Source organism: Ips typographus, linkage group LG3 (assembly GCF_016097725.1).
Source record: "Ips typographus isolate SLU linkage group LG3, UJ_Ityp_2.0, whole genome shotgun sequence".
NCBI classification, from domain to species: domain Eukaryota; kingdom Metazoa; phylum Arthropoda; class Insecta; order Coleoptera; family Curculionidae; genus Ips; species Ips typographus.
In genome coordinates, this window is record NC_138424.1 from 8619241 (window position 1) to 8641620 (window position 22380).

The window sequence follows — 22380 nt, forward strand, 5'->3', positions numbered from 1 at the left end:
TTAAAGTAATGAATATTTGGCAGAGACAAAGATTGTCAGAATAAAAAAATGTCTGAAAATGTGAACCCAAATGGCTCCATAGAGAAATACATGGAGGACACTATTATTCAATATTTACAAAGCCAAAGTCCACTTCCTGAAGGATTCCCTTATGATTTCAATGACCAAGGTCTGTGTCACTGTTCAATTATAGTTAATCTGTAAATAGAATTTCAGAAGAAATATCCGCAGAAGCAAAACAAAAGACTCTAGCTGTAGTACAGGAACTGATCAGTGACCTACTGGATGACGTAGACAAAACTGTCTTGTTCCAAGGAGAATACCAGAAAGCTTTTAAAGCTCACCATCAGTACCCATTGTTTGACTTAACAGACATCCTACCAGATTTCCTTTTAGGTCAGAACAGATAAATATTAAATTTTTAAGGCAGATAAGTAAAACGAACCGTAATCAATGACTGTATATTTTATGTAATAGTCACTTTTGATAACAAAAATAAAATAAGTAAAACTAGCTATTATCACTTTTTGCTCGCTGATGATTATACCAACAATATGATGCTTGCAATGACAGAGTAAAGTTAATAAATAAAAAGTAAACACATAAAATTGCATTACAACAAAAACAATAAAAAACATTCGCACCTAGCAGTTTCTATATTAGTAGATTACAATTTTTCTTGGCTTTTATCCTTGCTGACATCCCAAAAAAAACCGTTTCAGATCATGGCATTATGCGGCAGCTTTGCTTCAGGGAAATTTTAATTATAAGCAATGTGGATAACCCGTCAAACTCCAGGGAGGGAAAAATTAAAGGAGTAGGGGGGATGTGTCTTAAGGTGGAGCTGGTAAGAGGGATGCCTCCCGCAGAACCGCCTTTAAACGAAGACGTCGTGGAGCAGAAAATTGCAGAGAAAATTGAAAAGATCAAAAAAGGTAAGTTTATTAATGTTTGTTAGAAAATAAAGATAATAAAACCCAGTCAATTTATTGTCAATCGTTTAAGAGAAGTAAGAAAAATACTCAAAGGCTAAAATTTTTGTGGAATTGACACAAATGAATAAAATCTCTTAACTTTGAGAATCTGGGTTTTTCTAAACAGGCATTATTACCAAGTGGTCAAGTAAGAGATTTGATTTACTAGATTTACAATAATAATTGCAACATTCTTATTCTACTATCAAACAAAAAATTTCAATGTTGCCACACATTTCATCTTTTGAATGAAAAACTTTTGAAAGACTGTTGAATAGTGGAGTTTTTGAATAAAATATTAAAATACATCTTTTGATTTGTACCTAAGAACTGATAGAGGCTAGGCACCCTTCTCAAGTTAATGATACACCGCCTGAAGACCCGGAAACGGCAAAATTGGAAAAATTCGATGAATATCTGCAAGAACAGAAACTGAAAAGCCCATTAAAGTTTGTGGTGCATTTCTCTTCCGAGTTTGACGTTGACGGTCAAAACGCCGGCTCTCGGGTAATTTCCTGGGTCGATAAGAACTTTCACACCCTAGAAGAGAAACGTACAGAGTATGGTGGCTTTACAGTGGTCAGTTTGATCATAACTAAGTTAAGTATTTTGTAGGTATATTTTCAAAGAGGACAAAACCTCTTTGCAGCAAGTTGTGTATTTTGCGCTTCAAGAAAACAAATATTACGTTAAGCACCGTGATTCGCTTGACAAAACCAATGAAACCAGACAGTATTATCCGCTATGCATTGCTAAGGATTTGGTGGGAGAAGGAGCTAATTTTATCCTGATGCGTTACCTGGCTATAACAAAATACGAAGGAACTTTTGAGCTTTCTACAATGTACATTAATGGAAAGCTGTGCAGAAACATATACGTAAGTACCAAACGAACTTTTTAAGAAAAGTGAATTAATTTCCTTTTACAGGAGTGTAAAAAACCCAAACCAGGTATAGTTAACGGCCAGCCAATGGAGTTGTGTAAAATATACAGAACCATAATAGAGGAATGTGGCATAGTTCATTGTTCGGTGACAATACTGACCACTTATGGTATGATTGTAAGCCAGGAGTGGGAAGGATGTCCTTATATATTTCACATAAACCCCGAAATGGTCACTGAAGGCAGACCAGTACCTTACGATCATATTGCATTGAAAAAAGTGTGGGAAACCAACATGGAGTTGGTATCCAAATATTTAGACTGCAAGGTAATGTCTTGAAAATTAAGATTTTTTTTTCAAGAAAATAAAGAAAATTTATTTATTTAATTTATAGAAAAGGTACATTTTTGTAGGGATGTCAAGTGTTTACCATTATAGTTAGTTTTAGTAGGATTGTATGTAGTTATTAAGAAAATTAACAGTATTACTTGATGAACTTCAAAGGAGGTGAAAAAGGTGGTACGTGGAGGTAGAAGGTGGGAAAAAAGGTTTTTTTGTTTTTTGGTTGTTGATTGTCAAGAGAGACTTTTAATGAGAGCTGGAAAGTCAGTTTCCTAAAAAATTCGAGCAAAAATCAGACTATTGAAGATCAGGGCATCTTAGAAAGCTGTTTCCTTCCGGAACGGAAGTTACTGAGTGTAATACCGAGTGCTACCAGCAATTGTACCGTCTAGTCCACGTTATGACATGGAGCAGATTGTGATAGAGGACCTATTCCAGAAGTGGTTAAATCGATAACCGAGGAGGCCTCCCGGCTGTTACCGAGATACAGCCTTTGCAGTTAAAAATCCACCTCAACGGAAAAGAAGAAGATTGGTCAACTGACGGTTTATTTTGGACAATTTGGACTCTTTGACGAAGAGTATTAGTTATAAGTAGTTTGTAATTTTTTGTATTAAAGATATTTGTAGTTTCAATGATATGCGTATTTAGAAGCAGGATTTTTAGGTAGAAAGTAAGTTAGATAGGTTTAGTTATTTACCTTAAAAATAACTTGGCATCCCTGTAATAGAATTTTTATTCAAGCTTGTTTATTTAAATTTTCTTTATTTACTAGAATATTAGAATGAATGGTCAGGGTGAATCTGATGCCAGTTATGACGATATTATCATGCAACTAGGAGGTGAGGGAGATTTGAGTAAATCTCATCTTCAGGATGATAATAATCATGACAGTAATTCAGTAAACTTTTACAAACTTAAATAGCAATAATTTCTATTGAGGTGGAAGCCGAATTCAAAATGAAAACCTACTTAAAAGACCATCCGGAAATCCAAGACATGCTTGCAGACTATTTGAACAGTGTACTATTGCTTAAACCGGAAAACATAATGCCGTTCACGCAAGACTATTTTATGAATTTCGAGCCGTACAAGTTGCCCCAAATGCCGTACTTTAATGAATTCGACGAAGACAAGGAAAAGGATGGAGATGAGAGTGAAATGTTTTGGTAAATACCAATAAATTTTTTGGAACTTACCTGATTTAGTTGGGTTTTTCTGTCGGGTAACATACCACGCACTTTGTGGTGTCGTTTTGTAGACATTTCTCGTGAAATACATGTTTGCAATTGAACATTACTAAACTGGTGACTCTGGATAAGTCTAGAAATAAATAAATACTATAATATTGATTATACCTAATAAAAAGTAATTTTGAAACTTACCAGCTTGAATAGTTTTGTAATGACAAGCACCACAAACCATTTCATTGGATATTGAAGTGCCCTGCTGTCGTACAGCCACTAATTTCTTTTGCAAGTGGAAATAATCCGACACTAAAATTTTCTTACAACCTTCCTGCACTGACACCTAAAACAAACCCAACAATCCACAAAAATATACAATCATCCCTGGTTAGAAGAAATTACTTGTAAATTATACTGATTCAGCATTTTCACTAACGAATTTTTCAGTCCTGGGATTTTCATATCTCCCTTAATCTTCTGGATCAAAGCAGTCGGATCAACGTAGTTTCCGATACTTTGTAACAGGAACGTGACAAATTCTGCAGAAATTCTCATTAGTGTTATTACCAGATTTGAAACAACTTGAATTCTACCGGGTTTATCTACGCAGTGATCAATTAAATCTGTCCACAATTCCGGATCACCGTGCTCGTGACAAAAGGCTATGGCATATTGCATGTCCTTCAGTTCGTTTATAATTAAGGTCAGAGCTTCTTTAGTGTCTCCGAACCGACCTAAAAGAAACACCATTTCTGGAAAGTACTTTTTTTTTCGGCAAATATCCAAAGCTTCTTGAATGGGGTAATTGTCGGATTTTTTCAAAAATGGAAGCAGCTTGGGTCTGTCAAACGTCGCATATAAGCTTACTAGTTGTTTATGGAAATCCCCTTTAGGGTCCTTTTTGTCATACTCATCTAAATACTGATGTTAACCTGTATTATTTTGCTGAAATGTTAAGACAAACTACCCACCCTATATAAATGTATTGGGCTGGATTTGAGCCTTTCCACAATATGTTCCGGAGATATATTCTTCTCTAGAAGCAAGGCCACTGTTTTCTTGTGGTCCAAATCCATTAATTCAATAAGGCGACTTTCAATAGCGCTCAGCAAGTTGTGTTTCTGAATCAACGTAAACACGTCTTTGTTTTTCAACCTGGAAATTCCTGTTAAGTCACACCTAAAATTTGCTAGTTGACAATCTTATACTTTAGGTACATCCTCAAACTGTAGTCATAATTTTGCTGGTAACTGTATAATATAGCTAAAGCTTCACGAAGCACGTCTTGATCGTCATCTAAAACGTGCTTTAGCACCGCATTAATCACGTCGGGGACATTGTATAGTTGATGATTTAACTCTTTTATTAACTGGAGAAATCCCTAAAAATGTGCACATTGTAATCGAAGTGAATGCAAAATTGTGACAACTTACCTGAGCATCAAACTTTAAATATTCAAACAGAATCATTTGATAAATGTGGGGGCTTAACTTGGACTCTAGAGTTCGTGGAATATACGCACTTACAGCCCTAAAATTACACCTCCTCTAATACAATAGTTTAAGAAGTGTGAAACCACAAACCTTAACTGGTGATAACTAGCAAATTTGTAAATTTGGTCTTCCCACAGGGAAGGGTTTTTGGCAAAGATTTGCAGTCCTAATCTACCCGCTTCATCAAACTGGCCGATACTGAGCAAATAGTCTAAGTAATCTATACCCACACTGTGAATTGTGTGCTTATGGATTTTTCTAGCATCATTGAGCTCAAGTATTTCTAAGGCTTCTTTAAATTTACTGCAAAATACTTAAGTACAACACAGTTCAGCATAACTTTGTCTGAATTGACTCACTTGTGATCTATAAACCACTGTATTCTATCATCTAAATCGTAAGGACTGGCAATCACAACGTCTTTAGGTGCAACAATAAAAAATACACTCTCCTCTAATAAAACATCTAAATGGTAATCATTAACCGAATATTCCTGGTAACCTATTTGAAACCACGAAACTAAATAATGCAATTAAATAACTAAAAAAACTCACCTCTTAAAGTTAAATTATCAGTACAGATATCAATATAATCATTATCCTTATATTCTACTATGTACAATTGTGGACGTAAACTTTTATTGTTCTCATCTTGTTCTTTAGGCAACCCCAATAAAACTAGTTGATGCTCCAGAGGGGCAATTCCACTAATGTAAAATTCAGTTTGGAATGTTGACACTGTAAGTGAGTGTTATATGTATATTATCCTGAAGTGACTATGATGATTGTGTCAAAACACCAGAAAATTGTTACTTCTCAAACACTTGAAAACTTACCTGGATCTACTAAATACTCAGGCAGAGCCCTAACAGCCAACTCAGCATTACTTCGTTTCCTGATAGTGCACACCCTAACTGTATCCACCCAACCTATCAAAAGTGTGCGGCTGTCAGCCCATCTCAAGTTACACCGGAACTTTTCAATGGAAATGCTACAACTTTACTCTCAAAAAGGCTCAAATGACTAAGATAAAATCTGTACCCAGGATGTTCCTCCCATTTGATCAGACCCAAAGAGCACCTGGCGTTTAAATCGTATACGCGTACGCCAACATTGCTAGACATGGCTAGGAAATTATCTCCCCAGCACAAGCTTCCTACAAGGCCCTCACTCTCTAGTAAAACGGTGGATCGTAACCCTCCAAGGAAAGCTCGCTCATGAAGTGTCAATTTATCATCACCTAATGTCATTTTAAATTGTAGAAGGTCTTCCTCAAACGGTAATGATCTCAAGTTTTGTTAAAGTCATGGTTTTGTGGAGGACAAACTAAACAACTATAAACCATTGTTTGGCTATTTCACTGAAACACCTTTTACAGTGTGCCAAAAGATAAAATTAGTGGCTATAATGTTATTAAATCTGGAAGAACATGCTAAGACAAAGTATTGAAACTAGCTGTTTAGATCTGAATGCAATTTTTTTATTTTATTAAAGAAAAAACATTCTTGTATCTGAGTTTGTCAAGTTTTTGCATCTGGTGACATAAAAAACATTGGAAACATGGGAATAGTTTAAATACTGAAAGAAACCATTTTTTTGATGTATTTATTACTTTATGTTTTATTTTTTCTGTATTATGCACATCCATTTCTATCTCAATCTGTGGATTAGATAAAGAGAGGAGTAAAGAGATTAACCTAATTAATCACTTAGAGGGTCTAAAATAAATTGATTTTTTAAATATCCATATCAACTAAATCTTGTCAATATTTTGACCTGCATTTTATGTATTTTCATTATAACTTTTTGTAATGTTAAGTACTTTAACCTAAACATTACATCAAATTTATGACAATAAATTAAAAGCTATAAAAAAATTATTAAATTACTGATCCTGATCAGATCTGTAACCCTAAGTTTTGTATAACTATTAATAACTTAGGATTTGTTTTTTAAGCTGTTAGAAATGTACATTACTTGCCTTTCTGAAACCATTTTTTTTTCGAAAAATGTAGTTGTATGTTTGAAGAATATTTCAATTTATTCTTCAGTGATAAAATATGGTTTCTATAGTATTAATTTAAAATTACCTACTTGGTTTATAGTGTGGTTTTTTTGCCTACATTTACATTGATAGTGATAATTTTAGATATTTAAACACACAGTTACTGATGGTAATTAAATAAATTTTAAGTGCAATTGAGGAACAATCAGCAATCAGCATTTTCTTTATCACTTGATTTCCACTAGGATTTAATGTGTTCTTTTCAAAGGTGGTTTGTCACAAAAATGAACATGAGTTTGCATATTCCAACTTAGTTCTATGCTGAAAAAATGTGTTTAGTGAAAATCAATTCCACTGAAGCATTTTACCATATTATAGCTCAGCAGAGTGTATGTAGGACTTGATAACCCACAAACCCAACCTTTGTTCTAGTATATAAACTAAATAACACTAATTTTTCTTATATTCTAAGTAAATATCAACAACTTTGAAAGATGTTTTTACTCACCAGTTATAAATCTTTTGTTGGAAGGATTCTTACAAAAATTAGGATCCAAGGCCACAGTTTTAACCAGTCTAGCAACATTTAGGCTGTAGTTATTCTCATTTGAAAACAAACCATGCACATACACTCTTCCATCATCCGAACATGAGGCAATATAATCCCCATTCTTGTCTATGGATATATGGTTAATGCTCACAGTGTGTGCTTTGAGCTTTTGGCTGGGCACATTATTGCCGTCATGGTCCAGCACATAAATAATGCCCAAGTGTGATCCCAGACAAATAAACTTGAATTTAAACTCTTGGTTGAGTTGTACTTATTTGCTTGCTATGTAAAAACTACCTTTGTGTGTACAGCAATGCATGTTGCAGATGTCTTGTTCAAGATCATCTTAAGATCATTTCCAAGTCGTACATATTTAAGTTTTGGCTCTATTTCGTCTTCGGAGTATTCGGAATAGCTGGTACCGTCCTCCTGAAAAGTTGCAAGACGTACTAAACCCATGGTTTGAATTTTCCAAATATTGCTCCAATACTTGGATTAGACTAACTATAAATAAGCTTACGTTTGATTCAGACATTTTGATTAATTCAATTCTTGGGGCATTGCCTACACCACACTATGAGTCAACGCATTGTTTATTTTATCTTTAAATTGAAATTTTGAATATTATTAACAAATGTATTGAAAACAACTCAAAAATGCAAATAATAAAAATATTAAATGATGTCATGTCAATGTCAGTATTGTCAGTACAGTAATGATTAATATTTCGAGGTTTTTGACCGAACATCATTGATCATGTGATCAAGTTATGCTTAAACTACCAGACATCATGTGATTTAGTTTTGAATTAGGTAATTTCCTAACTGAATAATGTCAAATCTCAAAATTGTTGTTATGGTGATTTTGGTTGTGTTGTTTGTGGTTATGTCACCTTAAGTTGTAATATTTTTATTAATATATTGCTGTTAATTAAGGTATTAATAAATGATTATTTGCAGTGGCAATGGACAATATCAATACAGTTGAACATTTTTTCGGGGTATACTTGTTATACTGTTTAAACCCGAAATATTTGGGTAGGACATACATTGGATACACTGTGGACCCTAATAGAAGGATAAAACAGCACAATAAAGGCAAAAAGTTTGGCGGAGCCTGGAGAACCAGTAACAGAGGTCCTTGGTAAGTCTTTTCAAACGTATTCATTTTTTTCCCAACAAGTTTCACTTTCAGGACTATGGTCCTTATAGTGCATGGCTTTCCAAATGACATTTCTGCTTTAAGAGTAAGTTTTCTTGTCCTGTTCTGTTTGTTAAATGATAGAGCCTCTTGAGTCAGTTTGAATGGGCTTGGCAACATCCACAATCCTCCAGAAGACTGCAGCATGTGAAGAAAAAAAAGTCAAATGAGAAGGTTTATGATTTTTGTTTGAGAGTATTGTCTGAGATGCTTCAGGTGGGACCATGGAATCGGCTGCCTCTAACAATTCGCTGGTTGAATGAAGAGTTTGCTAGAGAATTTCCAGTATGTCTGTTTTGCTTCTTTGCTTCATAAGTTCAGTGTTATGGTTTAAAGTATTTAGGTTGGCAGAGGCCCCCCTTTGCATATGCCTATTTGCTATGGAGCTGTGATAAGTAAAAAACTTTCAAAACTGAAATGTACTCAACAGGAAGGGTGTTCCAGTCAAAGCAGTGGGTCAGGTCTATGTTATGAATGCTTTAAGCTTGTAGAAGAAAAACAGAAAGTTACCTGTCTGGAACCAAGTTGTTCCCTGATATGTCACATTATATGCATGTCCAAGCATTTTCTTTCTGAAGGACAGTATGTTCCTGTTGAAGGACAATGCCCTAAATGCAAAAGTCACTATTTATGGGGTGACATAGTTAGGAAATATAAAGGATGTTATGGGAATGTAGACTTAAAAATTAATGTTGAAGATGTCAGTGAGTTTTATGGATCTGATCAGGAATAATCTATTAAAATTTGATTTAAGTATTGAAATAAATAATTATATTACAAATAAATAAGAACATATCAATTTCATTATTGGCTCATTCATCCTCTAGTCCAGTACACACTTAATAATCATAGTCATCATCATCATCATCTCTAGTAAACAAACCACCATCACTACCATAGTCATCATAATCATCCACACCAGGAGGTACAAAAGCTCCATTAAGAGCATCAGAAATTTGTTCTCCTAATCCCATACTAACTGCTGATCCATAAATTAGCCTCATAGCTACCAGCCTAAAAAATGCTGTAAGCATTTTGTATAAGGTAGTTTTGTTAAAACTTACCTAACAAAATTAATTACGTTGGTTTCTTTCTGTCTTAAAATTCCCGCTTTGGCTTGCTTTTTCCTCCTTTTCGCTTCCGTTGAGGCTGTCAGCAAACTAAAACATATCACAGCCACCACTAACACTCTAGTTCTTTTAGTTGCAAACATATTTTTGTCTATTGGAGCGTCTACTCTCAACACAGTCTAAGTTAATAATAATATTGTTTAAAACTGCAACGGAAAAATTTCGAATTATAATATGTCAACGTATTTATAAATGGAGAAGTTTTCACTATCGCAAACGACACCATTCTAATTGAAGTTTTAACGCAATTTTAGTCTTTGCCGGTTGATTAGACTGTGCCTGGTGATCGCTACAGAACGGCACACGGAAGTATTTTAGGAGATAGTTCGCGGAACGCATACCAATATAACGGTACCGTTAATTTCGCTGAAAATGGTATGTGGGATGTAGGTTAATATTTTACTTTAGTACCTACTTTATTTAGGTTGTCCGAAGACAATAAATGTTTTTTTCTTCTATACTTTACGATGAGAAACGTAACAGTAATAACCCAACAGTACTGATTACCTAGATTTTCATTTGCATTTATTTCATTAAAATGTTTTAACGTACATTATTTCAGAAATTGGTTTAAACGTTTTGTTACTTTTAAAAAGAGCCAATAATACAACATAAACTCCTTTAGGAACACAAAATGAAATAAAATGAGTGACCATATGCCTATGATATTTATTATTTTATTAAGTTTGGAATATATAAATGGTGTATATAGTATGTATTGTGACTTAACACAATACTAATAGTTTCATACAAGTTTTTCTGGCATTATAGTGTCATTACACAGTGCAGATGTACTGAATGCTAACAAAAGATTCTTATTTAAAACAATGTTGGAGTAAAGCTGGTTGCCTACTTTCATCACCGACCAATTTATTTGAATTTCATTTTGAATTTCAACGTCATTTGTATGTCATCTGTCAACAAAGCACATGCCAAAAGCCACATTTTTGTAGGTTATAAAATTTAATTCAAAACACCAATCTGTGTAATTCCTTTGAAAGTAATTTTATTTTATATTATTTTGCTCATTATTGTTAGTTTTTACTGTTCTTGCGTCAAATTATCAAGATGTCTATGTTGGCGGAAAGAAAACGTAAACAGAAATGGTCTTTGAACCCCAGGGGAAAGCTGTGGGCAGAAGGTTAGAAACCCCTATACCAATTTTTTACAATTAAAATTTTATCCTGGTATTTCCTTTATAGACAATAGCAAGTTTGGACAGAAACTGTTGGAAAAAATGGGTTGGGCACCTGGAAAAGGACTGGGGGCCAAAGAAGATGGTAGGGTGGAACATATTAAAGTTGCATACAAACATGACTCCCAAGGTATGTTACAAACCAAATACCTTAAGATATTGTTGTTATTTAAGTGGCAGTATGATGCAAGTGAAGTAAATACATGATTTTGGTTTATTATTGTCAAATTTCAACTGTTGTGGGTCAAGAGGGAAAGCATAAAGAGTTTATTGTTGTTGTGTGTTTTAATTTTTTTTTTACACTGTTTAAGTGACACAAACTTAGTTCTTTTATTTGTTTGTTCACAGGAGTAGGTTACAAGGAATCTGACAACCAGTGGACAGAACATGAATCAAATTTCTCAGCCTTTTTATCAGCATTATCAGGGGGAGAGTCAGATAAACAAGATGCAGAACTAAAATTGAGCTCTTTAGAAGAAAAATCACAAAAATCAAAGGCTAGAGTCCATTACAGAAAATTTACTAGAGGGAAAGATTTGAGCAAGTATTCAGAAAAAGACCTGGCCAACATTTTTGGAAAGAAACATTTGAAAGAGAAGAAAACTATCAAAACAGTTGATGTCCCAGTAGGAGATCAGAAAGAATCAATTGATTCAACTGTAAATGACCAGAAAAACTTTTCAAATGGCGGTCTCATATCAGAGTATTTCAAAAAAAAGTTACCAAGTTTTGGTAGTAATTCAAATGGATATGCTATAGGAAATAATGGAGTGCTTACTAAAATGGATTCTGAATCAGAAAGTGAAGCATATCCCAGCTTTGGGTTTGGATTCAAACAGAATGACGGCAATGAAGAAAAATCCTCCAAGAAGAAAACCAAAAAAAGGAAGTCACTGGATGAAGTAGAAACTCCTGCAGACACCCCTTCAAAGAAGAAAAAATCTGAATCTGGACTGTCAAATCCTGCTTTTGATCCATTATTTTCTCCTGGAGTTAAGGTGGAAAGGCACAATTTGGAACCCATTAAAGAAAGCTCAAATGAGTCAGTGGGTGACAGTTTAAATGACACTTTGGGTTCTGTGGCCGAAAAGTTTGATGCTCAAGTTCAAATTGTTAATGACCAGACTCCTGTCAAAAAAGCAAATGACTCTAGCATAAAGAAGAAAAAAAAGAAAAGTCTTGACTTAACTGAGCTGAATGACGGTGGTGAGGAGAAAAAGAAGAAAAAATTAGAGAAGAGTATTGAAGACATGGACATGGTTCATAGTGATGTTAGCCAAGCTGAACTAGAAAATGGTAACCAGAAAAAGGTGAAAAAGTCGAAAAAAAAATCAACTGAGAGTAGCATTGAGGAGATTGCAAAAGAAGGAAAGAAAAGCAAAAAGTCAAAAAAGTTAGAAGGAACTGATAACCCATTTTTTAATATGAGTTTTGAGAGTGAGAGTACACCAGTATCTACTGTAGAGGAAGACAATATTTATGAAGTGAAACCAAAAAAGAAAAAAAGCAAGAAAGACAAAGAAAATATTGGGGTTGTGAATCCATTGTTTGATTGTGTAGACACTGTCAACGGCCAAGACCTTATAAATGAACAGTTTGAAATAAAACGTAGTGAAAAATTCAAGAAAAAAATTGAAAAAGGCCTTGACAATCCTGCCTTAAACTTGGACAGCTCTAATACTGAAGATGGGTGTGACTTGATGCTTAATGTGGTCTCCACCCCTGTAAGCAATCAATCTAGTCTTCCTGAACAATCAAGCGCCAGTATACAACAAGTCAAAGGAGTTGCACGCCGAAAAAGTGTTAGATTTAGTGACGTCACCAGAGAGCGGATAATACCTCCAAAAGAGGAAATTGACAGTGAAATTTTGGATGACAGTAGAGACATTGTGGAAGTCCACGGAAAACTCAATGACAGTTCAGACATGTCTTTTATAGATAAAGTACTGCAGAAGCGGAGGCAGAAGAAAAAATCGAAAGGAATCGAGAATGTGGCTTTTGACCAGCAAGCCAACACTATAGAAGAGAATATAACATCAATGGCGCAGTCTATAGACGCTTTTCAGGCCGAAGTGGAAAATGACATTAATGAGGCTAAACTGAAATCGGTGGAAGTTGAAGATATCATGGTGGGTGAAGTGGGAAATCCTGATGGAAACAACGAAAAACTTCCAGACGGGACTGTAAAACTCAAGTTTAGACAAGCCAATTTTAAAAAGAAAGCCCGTTATATGGACGCTTTAACTGGCCCCAAAAAATCTTACACTCATTTGATTAAAGGTGATATTGTGTTGGGGTTTAAGGAAGCCAATTTACACGAAATCAATGGTTATGCAGTTCAAGTTAGTTAACAAACTAGTTATAAGAACTTTATTTATGGTGTGAATTAAGTTGTAAACAGAATGATTGGAAAATATAAACTAATCTTTGGTTGTTGATCTAGTAACTAGAATATTATTATTAAGCTAGTATTTAATAAACTATTCAACCCTGAATATCTGTTTTTTTTTCTCTGAAGTATTGTCTATACATTGATACAGGGGTATGGAAGACATCAAAGTGATTTTCTTAAAATTTAAAACTGAACTGGTTTAAATTAATATTGCACTTTAAAGCTTAAAGGTAAACTCTCTTAATTAATTAGTCCATAGGGAATGTACTCTCTTTGGGGGTAAATATCTCCGGCTTTGTGGTCCAAAGGGTGGCCGTGAAGTAGCTCTGTCATGAAGCTAATGTAAGTGATGGCCAGGCGTAAAGTTTCGATGCGGGAAAGCCGTTTTTCGTAGGCAAATGTTGGAACCTACAACCAATGATTACTTGTAGAATAGCAAATTGGAAGGTGTTTGTTGTCTTACCTTTCTTCTCAGCTTATCAAAAGCTTCGTTCAGATTAAACATTCGACGTCTTTCCCGAATATTGGCGGCCCGACGTTGGGCTATGGTGGCAACTCTTCGTCGTGGTTTCTTGGCTGATTGACTACCACTAGAAGAACCATTTCTGCTGATGCGGTTTGGAACTAAACCACCACATTGTTGTCGAGGCCATACTAAGGGAATTTGAGTGTCTAATCTTGACAATAAATTACAGTAAACAATGTTCTTTTTTTTTTGTTTCTTTTTATTATTAAATTGCATCAGTTCATATTTGACTTTATATGTGATTGTCATCTAACAAATTTGGAGTGTTGTTGTTTAGTCAGATTTTTATTTTATATTTATTTAATTTGATAGACTTAATTTAGTTTATGACCAACGTTTTGCTGTGTTTACTATAAGCAGGCAACAGAGTACTAAAGAAGTAGTAACAATAATGAAGTAACATAATGTCATTAACACTTTTTTAGTTATTAAAAAAAATTAATTAATGCATTTCTGGCGGTTTGCTTTTAAGTATCCAAAAATGGTTTTGAATAAATTAGTATACTGGTATATCTAAAAGTTGATTTAATGAAATAATTCTGATTTTGAAAGTATTGAAATTAACCTTATAGAATTATTATTACCAAGAAGTAATTCAGATCTTAAAAAGAAAATTATTGAGTATGCCTTTAGTTCGTTAGTTAGGTATATACTTTTGCACTTTACATTGATAATAATGGTAAATGGTAAAAACTTTTCAGCTCATTTTATTTTGTATATTTTTTCTATCTGCTTTATTAATTAGTTCCTTATATATTTTGCCTATCAATAATCCTTATTAAATTTAGTTTTAGCTAATTTACATATTTGAAAAGGGATCAAAACATCCTACAGTTTAGTCTAATAAAATACTCATGTCAGAGCGTGACTCTATTTTAAACTGTTTGAAAATGAGTGTGCATTTCTGATAAAACTATCCTTAAAATAAACAAAATTCCTATATGCATCACCAATTTGGTCCATCCTGTATCCTGTTATTGAAGAAACTAATTGCTTTGGTAAAATAAATAAAATGCTAAGCTTTGACAGAAAAAGTTTTATTGTAAAAACGAATAAGGAAAGTTTTTTAATAACTGATGATAACAGGTTTTGGACGAAAAACTTGAAATCAAATTTTACAGTTTATCAACGTTTTCCAAAATTTATTTTTGCATCTTTATCATTAGGGCCGAAAACAACAAAAAAATCGACTGTTTTAACAGCTTACTCAGAAACATCACGCTTCTTTGTTATTTACTAAAATGAACAATTTGTTTTTAGTCAAGATATCAAAAATACAGAAAAGAGCTTGTAATTACGTATAATCAAGTGCTGCAAAAATGCAAAAATAAAATTAAAATCAAATTTTCATCAAATTTTTGTATTAAAAAGAAACAAAATGTTTAAACTTACCTAAATCAGAATTGAAAGCAGTTAAAATATCTGGATATCCGCTTAAGGCGGGGTTCTGCCCTGAAAAATGGTGTGGATCCCACAATCCCCCATATCCATTAATTTCGTTAGGATATCCAGGATATTCGCCACCCTTCAATCAAAATTTCACATGTATACCTCTCAAACAAATAACCCAGAACTGACATACATTCCCAGCATCCCATGACCCATGGTCACTCGAAAAGGACATTTTCATCAGTAAACACTAATAAGAACACACTTTTTGATAACAAAACTACCACCCACAGCACAATAAAGCTGGATTTCAATTAAACTCTGGCGGACCACCACAAAAATTTAATGAACCACCCCTAAACGAGAGCAGTTTTCATTGGCGTGAGCTATCATTAAAGGGTGGGCCACCCCATAAAAAGGGCCAATCAGAATTCGTCAACCTGATACTCTTCACATAAATTTGTGGACCTTATGTTGGTGTATTTAAGGGATGGATTTGCACGGGGGATGATATCGACTGCTGGAATGCTGGGGAGTTGTGCGTTTACATGTTCATTAAAATTTTCTCTTTAAATGTTTTTTGTGTAATTTCAGTTGAAAACGTTTGGTAAAGTGAATTTAAAACTTGGAATATGTGTGTAAATCAGTGGTTACGGTGGTAAATAAGGGCTTATGGACAGTAATTTGTGCTGATTTAACTATTCTTAACTTTTTTGTTTTTTATTAAAAAATCCTGGTTTTGTTGGACAAAGACAATTTGTGGGTTTAGTATACCGGGTGTTTAAAAAATATCACATCCTCAAATCAGGGCAGAATGTGACATATATGTCACGTGACGTTATATTTAATTTTACTAATGCGGTCATATGATAACAAAATCTGTCAAATTTATTTGGTGAAAAGAGTATCAACCAAATTATGTTATTATTGTCACAACAACGACCGTGTATATCAAGTTTTTTAATAGTCTCAAGAACTGTTTAATTTTTCACTACTTTCTACCGGGTGTTTCAAAAACTGTAACCACTCAAAAAAGACTGTTAGTGAAACATAATAAAATATGTCTGTTATACAGGCTGGTTTTGAATTTCCTTTTTTATTCGGTTTATATAGGAACCAAACAAATTCATATTAAAAAAACGATTATTTATTAGGATTTTTTAAATCTTGAAACCAACTTTAAATCGATATTTTTCAGGAACGATTGATATTGAAGATTAAAATAAGTTTTTAGGCTAATTTTATTTAAACATTTTGATGACTATTTGCACAACCTTTTAGATGATTTTTCCTACAGAATGTCCTAAAATAAGTGTTTGCTACAAATTAGGCGTGACAACATTTTTATTATTTTCAATTTTTATGGTCAATGTATCTTAGAAATTCTTTTTAGACTTATTATAATCCAAAACAAAAGCTTTGTAAATTTTACTTGCTCCAATTCATAATAAATTTAAAATACATAGTTACAAGACAACAATTTTAGGCAGGCAAAACTGGACGTGATTATTCAAATATGTGAACTGTTTTTTCACAAATTCTATGATGCTTTGTATCTGCAAATATTTAATTTTTTCATATATGTACAAAAAAAACCATAATATTGACTGTCATCAGTGTCTCGTTGATTTAAAGCCGGAAATTGTAAATTTATTTAAACAACCGTAAACCAACGTTTTTTTCGCATTTTTTTGGACATTGTCTATACATTTTTCTATTAGAGCTTTTGTTCTATAATATCGGACAGGTTTCATAAACAAGTGACAAAATAGAATAAGTAGATTTTAATCTGATTACACGGTTTCACGCCCTAATTTAGCGCAACCCCCTCGTCAACCCACTATGAAAAATTCCCCTTTTGTTCGCTTTCACGTAATCGGCTTAGTTAAGGTCTCCGATTAGTCCATGTGTTTCCAGATTTCTGTCAAAACTTTGTGATATTTGACAGCTGGATGACGTATCACTTGCAATTTACTTTTCATATTCTGATGGCGTTAACAAACCTCGTTTGTTTTCTTTGTTAAACCAAGTTAAACTCGTTTTACAACTCACTTTTAAGGGGGTTTAGTGTCTAATTTTTGATGAAATCGTTACGCAATTTACTTACACCCCCTATATAACCATCCTTAAAATTATATATCTCTGATTCGTTTTGGCTTGCAGGGTGAATTAGCCGATATTAAATCTCACCCCCTCAAATGTTACAGTTCTTATTATGCACGTGTGCCTAAGTTAATATTTTTATAACAAGGGTATCATCCCCCTTCTGTTCAGAATGACATATGCTCTGTTGAAATTATATGTTTTGTCGTTATAGGATTATATTTTGACTGAGACTTTTACGAGATTTGAAATCTGAAAGTTGCAAAGCAAAAATGGTGCTGTTTACAAAATCAAAACTAAACTTATATTATTTATGATTCAGTTTAATTCTTCAAAATTAAGGCGTTTATACCTATAAAACATATAAATACTAAAGTCTGTCAAAAATGGTTTGGTTAGTCTAAATTTCATTGGTTTTCAGTAATTTCCCACTTACAAATGGTAACCAACCTAACCTAATAATTTTCCAACACAGTTTTTTATTAAAAAAATAATTTTCACAAATATTAGGTACTCTAATAGTAAGATAATTGATAACTATAATTAAACATGTTTATGACTTTATTTTTGCATTCGAATTATATTTTTCTGAGTTAATAGAACTGTAAAATAGCATAATCAAAATATGCAATAATGGTAAAAAATATGTTTATCTACTCCTAGCATGGTAATCATTCATTACATAGCTCATTTTGAGTTACGTAATGAGCGATTTTACCGCACTAGTGCGATAATAATCGATTTTATCGCACTAGTGCGATAAAAAAACTTTAAATGAAAATTTCTGCTGTAATTGTTTATTGAATTTAAACATAACTTTGATAAAACCATGAACAGACCTATCTTAAATAATAACTATATTTTACTTTTTATAAATATTAAAAGTGAAATGAATTCCTGAATTAGAAAGTTCTTGGATCGAATTTACACAAAAAAAAAAAAAAGGCTGGATGAACTATAGGTTGCTGCCAAGGTTTCAAAGTACACGAGTAACACTTTTTCTTGAAAGGGACTCTTTATGTTCTTGGTCTCGCACCAGGTGACAAAACGTTGATACATTTTTTCATATTTCTCCTTTGACTTGGCAGGCAACAAGCCAGATACCACGTTTGCGGCAGCTTCTTGCACTTTTAAAAATTTGTGACTGACACTGTTAAATTGTCGCTTAAGTGATATGTGGAAACAAATGGCCACCATAGCAACAACACCAAAACAGTACAGCGTAGATGACAAGATTTAAGGGTAACAAATAACTACCCGTAGCAAGCATATACGAGACGTTCCTAAATAGTTCACATTGCACAAAATATGAATTTTTTTCTTACTTTACGCTGCTTCTGATGGTCGTAGATAAAATGTTGTACATCACCCGTGGGGTATGGCAAATTAACGTACTCGTGTGATCACCACAACTCGGTCTACGACCTCGTCGTGGCAACACTCCCACTCGTGACTATAAAAATGCTCATACCCCACTAGTAATGTAAATAACTATTAAAGGTATAATAAAAACACTATTTAAAGTTCTGTGAAAATACTAAATTGATTTTTAACAAATTAAACTCTAAATGTTTATTAGGTTCTTTACGCACAGGATAAAAAAAATTGGGGTTTCTTTCTTTTACTATATCTTTTACTGTTTCTGAGATTCTCATATACGAAGTGCGACTTTGCACGTTATATTGACCATTAAAAACGTTGCTGCCAATTATTTAATCTGTTTGAAACATTGAACTTATTGGTTCATATCCAGATTGACATTATAATAATTATAGTAATAGAGTCAGATTTTTTATGGTTATTTATGTCTGATATGTATTACTTTATTGTTGTAACTTTAAATGATTGGCAACAGCGTAATTCGGTTTTTGTTTTGTTGCAGTTTCCTTTCACAATATTAGGTATATTAGTAAATAGTGTTTTACTGATTTGAATTTGAGAAACCATGTTTTCTTTACTTATTGTCGAAGAGTTTTTTTGTCTTTGTTGAATTCGATACAAATTTTATAAGTAATAATTCTTTAAAAAAATTATTAAAATATTTTTTATTTGTTACTCTTAAATTTGAATCTTTCCTAAAGAACAAACCTAAAATATAATATAATTCTATGTCAAAAATATCGTCAATAAAATTGACTTCTGTTGGTTTATTTGTTATTCAGGAGAAAAATACTTCTGAAAATCCCCAGAATAGTATACACTCACAGAATTCTAAATTGTCCGTATAATATTAATAACGCATACTTTTTAATCATTATGAATACAATTGGAACGTGTGAATTAGGCGTGGATTATAGAAAAATATTATTAAGTCACAGGTCACTTAAGTACGCACTAGAAAATTAGTATTCCATTGCAATACCACGCATTAAATCCGGACGATTTTCATCGTTTGACATCAACCAACGAGATCCGATCAGACCCAAAATTTTTTTGATTTAATGACAAATAGTACTTTTTATGGGTATTAAAAATTAAATCAATAACTAAGCAAATATCACATTGAGTAAATTGATAAGGATAAAATCACTTTAAATAATAATGAATTTTTAATTATGTGGTTTTTGAATTCTGTTCTAGAAGTGTGCCATATTGTTTTAATGGGTTTTCTAGAAATTTTTCTCTAAATTTGTTATTTTTTTTAGCCACCAGCTTTGTTCGGCTTGTTGATTCTGAACTGTTTTAAATATGGGTTTGGACCATTTGCACCAAATTTGTAGATAGCAGTACCTTCTTATCCCATCCATGCAGATGACCCAAATCACTTCGAGAACGGTTTAAAATCATGAATCCGAACAAAGCTACCATTTTTTACTAAAAAAGTAACTGTTTTTTATTGGGTTGACTGTAAAACAAATGACGTACTTAATTTGTTGTTGGTTTGTCATAGTGTCTGTCAAAATGTTGTTATTAGGTTAATAAACAGCTTTGTAGACTATATTAGTATAGTCTTCTTAAGGCGTATTTTTGACTTTGACTATTTATTGTATCTGTCAAAAATTGTTTGTTTTTTGAGTTGCACTAATTCAATTCGATATTTCAAGGTTTTGAATTGTGAAAAAGTGTAAACAAAAATAATTGTCTATATACAGGGTTAGATAAAGAAATTAGAGTCGTGACGTATATCTGCTATAATATATAACTTGGAAACTGTCAAATAACAGTCCATAAAGGTATAAAACTAGAAAACGTGTTGAACAGCAATACAATCAGTGTACAAATCATATTATGCATTTTATAGGTTTATTTAGCTTTTTGGATATATTGTGATCTGTGACAATGGTGGTAACTGTCAATAGCACTCCATAAAGCTATAAAAGTACAAACCCTGCTTAAAAGCACTGTTATAGTTAATACAGTTGTAAATCATATTAAATGCTTGTTTATACGTCTATGTAATTTATAGGTCTTTCATAATATTATATTAGTAATTTGTGTTTTAGTGATTTGAATTTGAGAAACCATATTTTCTTTACTTTTTGTCGAATTCGATACAAATTTTAGAATTCTTTTAAAAAAATTGTAAAAAACTCCTTTGGTTATTACTTTTAAAGTTTTAAACAAAACTAAAATATAATAATTCTGTGTCAAAAATATCTGTTGGTTGCTATTCAGGTGAAAAATACTTCTGAAATTCCCCAGAATAGTATACACTCACAGAATACTAAATTGTCCGTATAATATCGCATGCTTTTTAATCATTATGAATACAATTGTAACTTGTATATTAGGCGTGGATTATAGAAACATATTATTATGTCAAAGACACCTTCGTACGCACTTGAAACCGTAAAATTGGTATTCCATTGGAATACCATGCACGTAAATCCGGACGATTTTCATGGTTTGACGTCAACCAACGAGATCTGCTATCAGACCCAATAATTTATTTAATTTAATGACAAATAGTACTTTTTATAGGTATTAAAAATTAAAACAATAAGCAAATATCACATTGAGTAACATTAAACGTTTGTTACAGAGTAAACTGATAAAATCACTTTAAATAATAATGAGTTTTTAATTATGTGGTTTTTGAATTCTGTTCTAGAAGTGTGCCATATTGTTTTAATGGGTTTTCTCGAAAATAATAATCGTGACTAAAGCGAGTCCGGTAGAAATTTCCTTTCTCTAATTACTTGTGATTGTCACTAAAAATGTTGTGTTAAAAATTATTGTAGACAGGAATTTTCATACACTTTTTACTAATTCAAAGATAATTCAATGATTAGAGCGATCTAAAAATTAACTGAATGAATAACAGACTACTTCAGTCCATTTATAGGGTAAAATGTTTGAAGCAAACCGTATTTCAAAAATTTGACTTCATTTCCTAGTCTTGCAATATCTCATTGTGTAAAACTATATAATTTAGTTATATAAAAAGTTACGCACTTATAATACCTGGCTGTTGTGCAATAATAGGCCACGACAAACTGATATGTATCTTCAAAAGCAAGCTAAACCCAAAATCATATTACATTTTATTTAACGCTGTATATTTACTTGTTATTGTTTTTTATTAATAAAATTTTAGACAATTTTTGAAGATACTTGAACAGACACCTCTGAAGGTACTGTTATAATTTACAGAACTCCTGTGTAAGGTAAGATTTTTATGTAAAAGTAAGAGTAATTTTTAATAATTTGAGCAAAATGTCAACATTCTTTTCAAACCCTGTCTACATAGTACTGTCTACTACAGTAGTTCAAATATTGTAACAATAAAGGATATAGATATAATTTTTATAGTACCATCACTGGAGGGAAAATGTTGAATTTTTTTAAAGAAAAAACGAAAAGTAGATAGAAATTGATAAAATGATTAAAGAAGCTACTATAACAAAATACGATTTTCACACCAAATTTAATAAAATTTGAGTTTTGTATTAATTATAACAATTTTTTTCTATACCTTCTCGGTTTTTTCCAGTCATAGCCAAATTTGTTATTTGGACCATTTGCACCAAATTTGTAGATAGTTTTGTAAATCAGTACAAGTGAAAATAACT

The 22380-nt window shown here is 32.6% G+C and overlaps 6 protein-coding genes across 8 annotated transcripts in view; 3 read left to right on the top strand and 3 right to left on the bottom strand.

Moving 5' to 3' along the window:
- lt (vacuolar protein sorting-associated protein light) overlaps positions 1–8114 on the bottom strand; it is a 33793-nt gene extending 25679 nt beyond the window's left edge. The window contains exons 1-16 of one of the 3 annotated variants that reach the window (XM_081976585.1): positions 7954–8114; positions 7731–7862; positions 7392–7674; positions 5920–6118; positions 5715–5869; positions 5434–5616; positions 5239–5380; positions 4970–5182; positions 4820–4916; positions 4595–4767; positions 4358–4541; positions 3980–4307; positions 3789–3925; positions 3585–3729; positions 3399–3522; positions 448–747 (exon numbers count right to left, since the gene is read on the bottom strand). In XM_081976585.1, coding sequence (XP_081832711.1) covers positions 3404–3522; positions 3585–3729; positions 3789–3925; positions 3980–4307; positions 4358–4541; positions 4595–4767; positions 4820–4916; positions 4970–5182; positions 5239–5380; positions 5434–5616; positions 5715–5869; positions 5920–6118; positions 7392–7674; positions 7731–7862; positions 7954–7968 — 2505 coding nt within the window. In that variant the 5' untranslated portion in view covers positions 7969–8114 and the 3' untranslated portion in view covers positions 448–747; positions 3399–3403. Of the gene's footprint in view, positions 1–447; positions 1515–3398; positions 3523–3584; positions 3730–3788; positions 3926–3979; positions 4308–4357; positions 4542–4594; positions 4768–4819; positions 4917–4969; positions 5183–5238; positions 5381–5433; positions 5617–5714; positions 5870–5919; positions 6119–7391; positions 7675–7730; positions 7863–7953 lie in introns of those variants that run through there. The other 2 variants (XM_081976584.1, XM_081976583.1) reach the window with 2 other exon arrangements.
- On the top strand, positions 8–3402 carry LOC145727125 (ciliogenesis-associated TTC17-interacting protein). Its single transcript, XM_081976590.1, has 7 exons — positions 8–169; positions 217–396; positions 723–935; positions 1303–1534; positions 1590–1851; positions 1903–2184; positions 3142–3402. The coding sequence occupies exons 1-7, from the start codon at positions 49–51 to the stop codon at positions 3370–3372; spliced, it is 1521 nt and encodes a 506-aa protein (XP_081832716.1). The 5' UTR covers positions 8–48; the 3' UTR covers positions 3373–3402.
- A 158-nt stretch (positions 8115–8272) lies between the features above and the next one.
- Positions 8273–9437, top strand: slx1 (structure-specific endonuclease subunit SLX1). The gene is made up of 5 exons (XM_081976591.1): positions 8273–8333; positions 8393–8576; positions 8628–8679; positions 8733–8918; positions 8977–9437. The coding sequence occupies exons 2-5, from the start codon at positions 8398–8400 to the stop codon at positions 9364–9366; spliced, it is 807 nt and encodes a 268-aa protein (XP_081832717.1). The 5' UTR covers positions 8273–8333; positions 8393–8397; the 3' UTR covers positions 9367–9437.
- LOC145727129 (uncharacterized) lies at positions 9377–10078 on the bottom strand. Its single transcript, XM_081976594.1, has 2 exons — positions 9698–10078; positions 9377–9647 (listed from the first exon to the last, which is right to left on the bottom strand). The coding sequence occupies exons 1-2, from the start codon at positions 9844–9846 to the stop codon at positions 9473–9475; spliced, it is 324 nt and encodes a 107-aa protein (XP_081832720.1). The 5' UTR covers positions 9847–10078; the 3' UTR covers positions 9377–9472.
- Positions 10079–10691: 613 nt separating this feature from the next.
- On the top strand, positions 10692–13453 carry LOC145727124 (uncharacterized). The gene is made up of 3 exons (XM_081976589.1): positions 10692–10904; positions 10966–11088; positions 11307–13453. Exons 1-3 carry the CDS (start codon positions 10832–10834, stop codon positions 13307–13309), a joined length of 2199 nt encoding a protein of 732 aa, XP_081832715.1. The 5' UTR covers positions 10692–10831; the 3' UTR covers positions 13310–13453.
- Positions 13454–13590: 137 nt separating this feature from the next.
- LOC145727128 (protein Fer3-like) lies at positions 13591–15954 on the bottom strand. The gene is made up of 4 exons (XM_081976593.1): positions 15459–15954; positions 15269–15401; positions 13814–14004; positions 13591–13758 (listed from the first exon to the last, which is right to left on the bottom strand). The coding sequence occupies exons 1-4, from the start codon at positions 15504–15506 to the stop codon at positions 13591–13593; spliced, it is 540 nt and encodes a 179-aa protein (XP_081832719.1). The 5' UTR covers positions 15507–15954.
- Positions 15955–22380: the final 6426 nt, after the last annotated feature.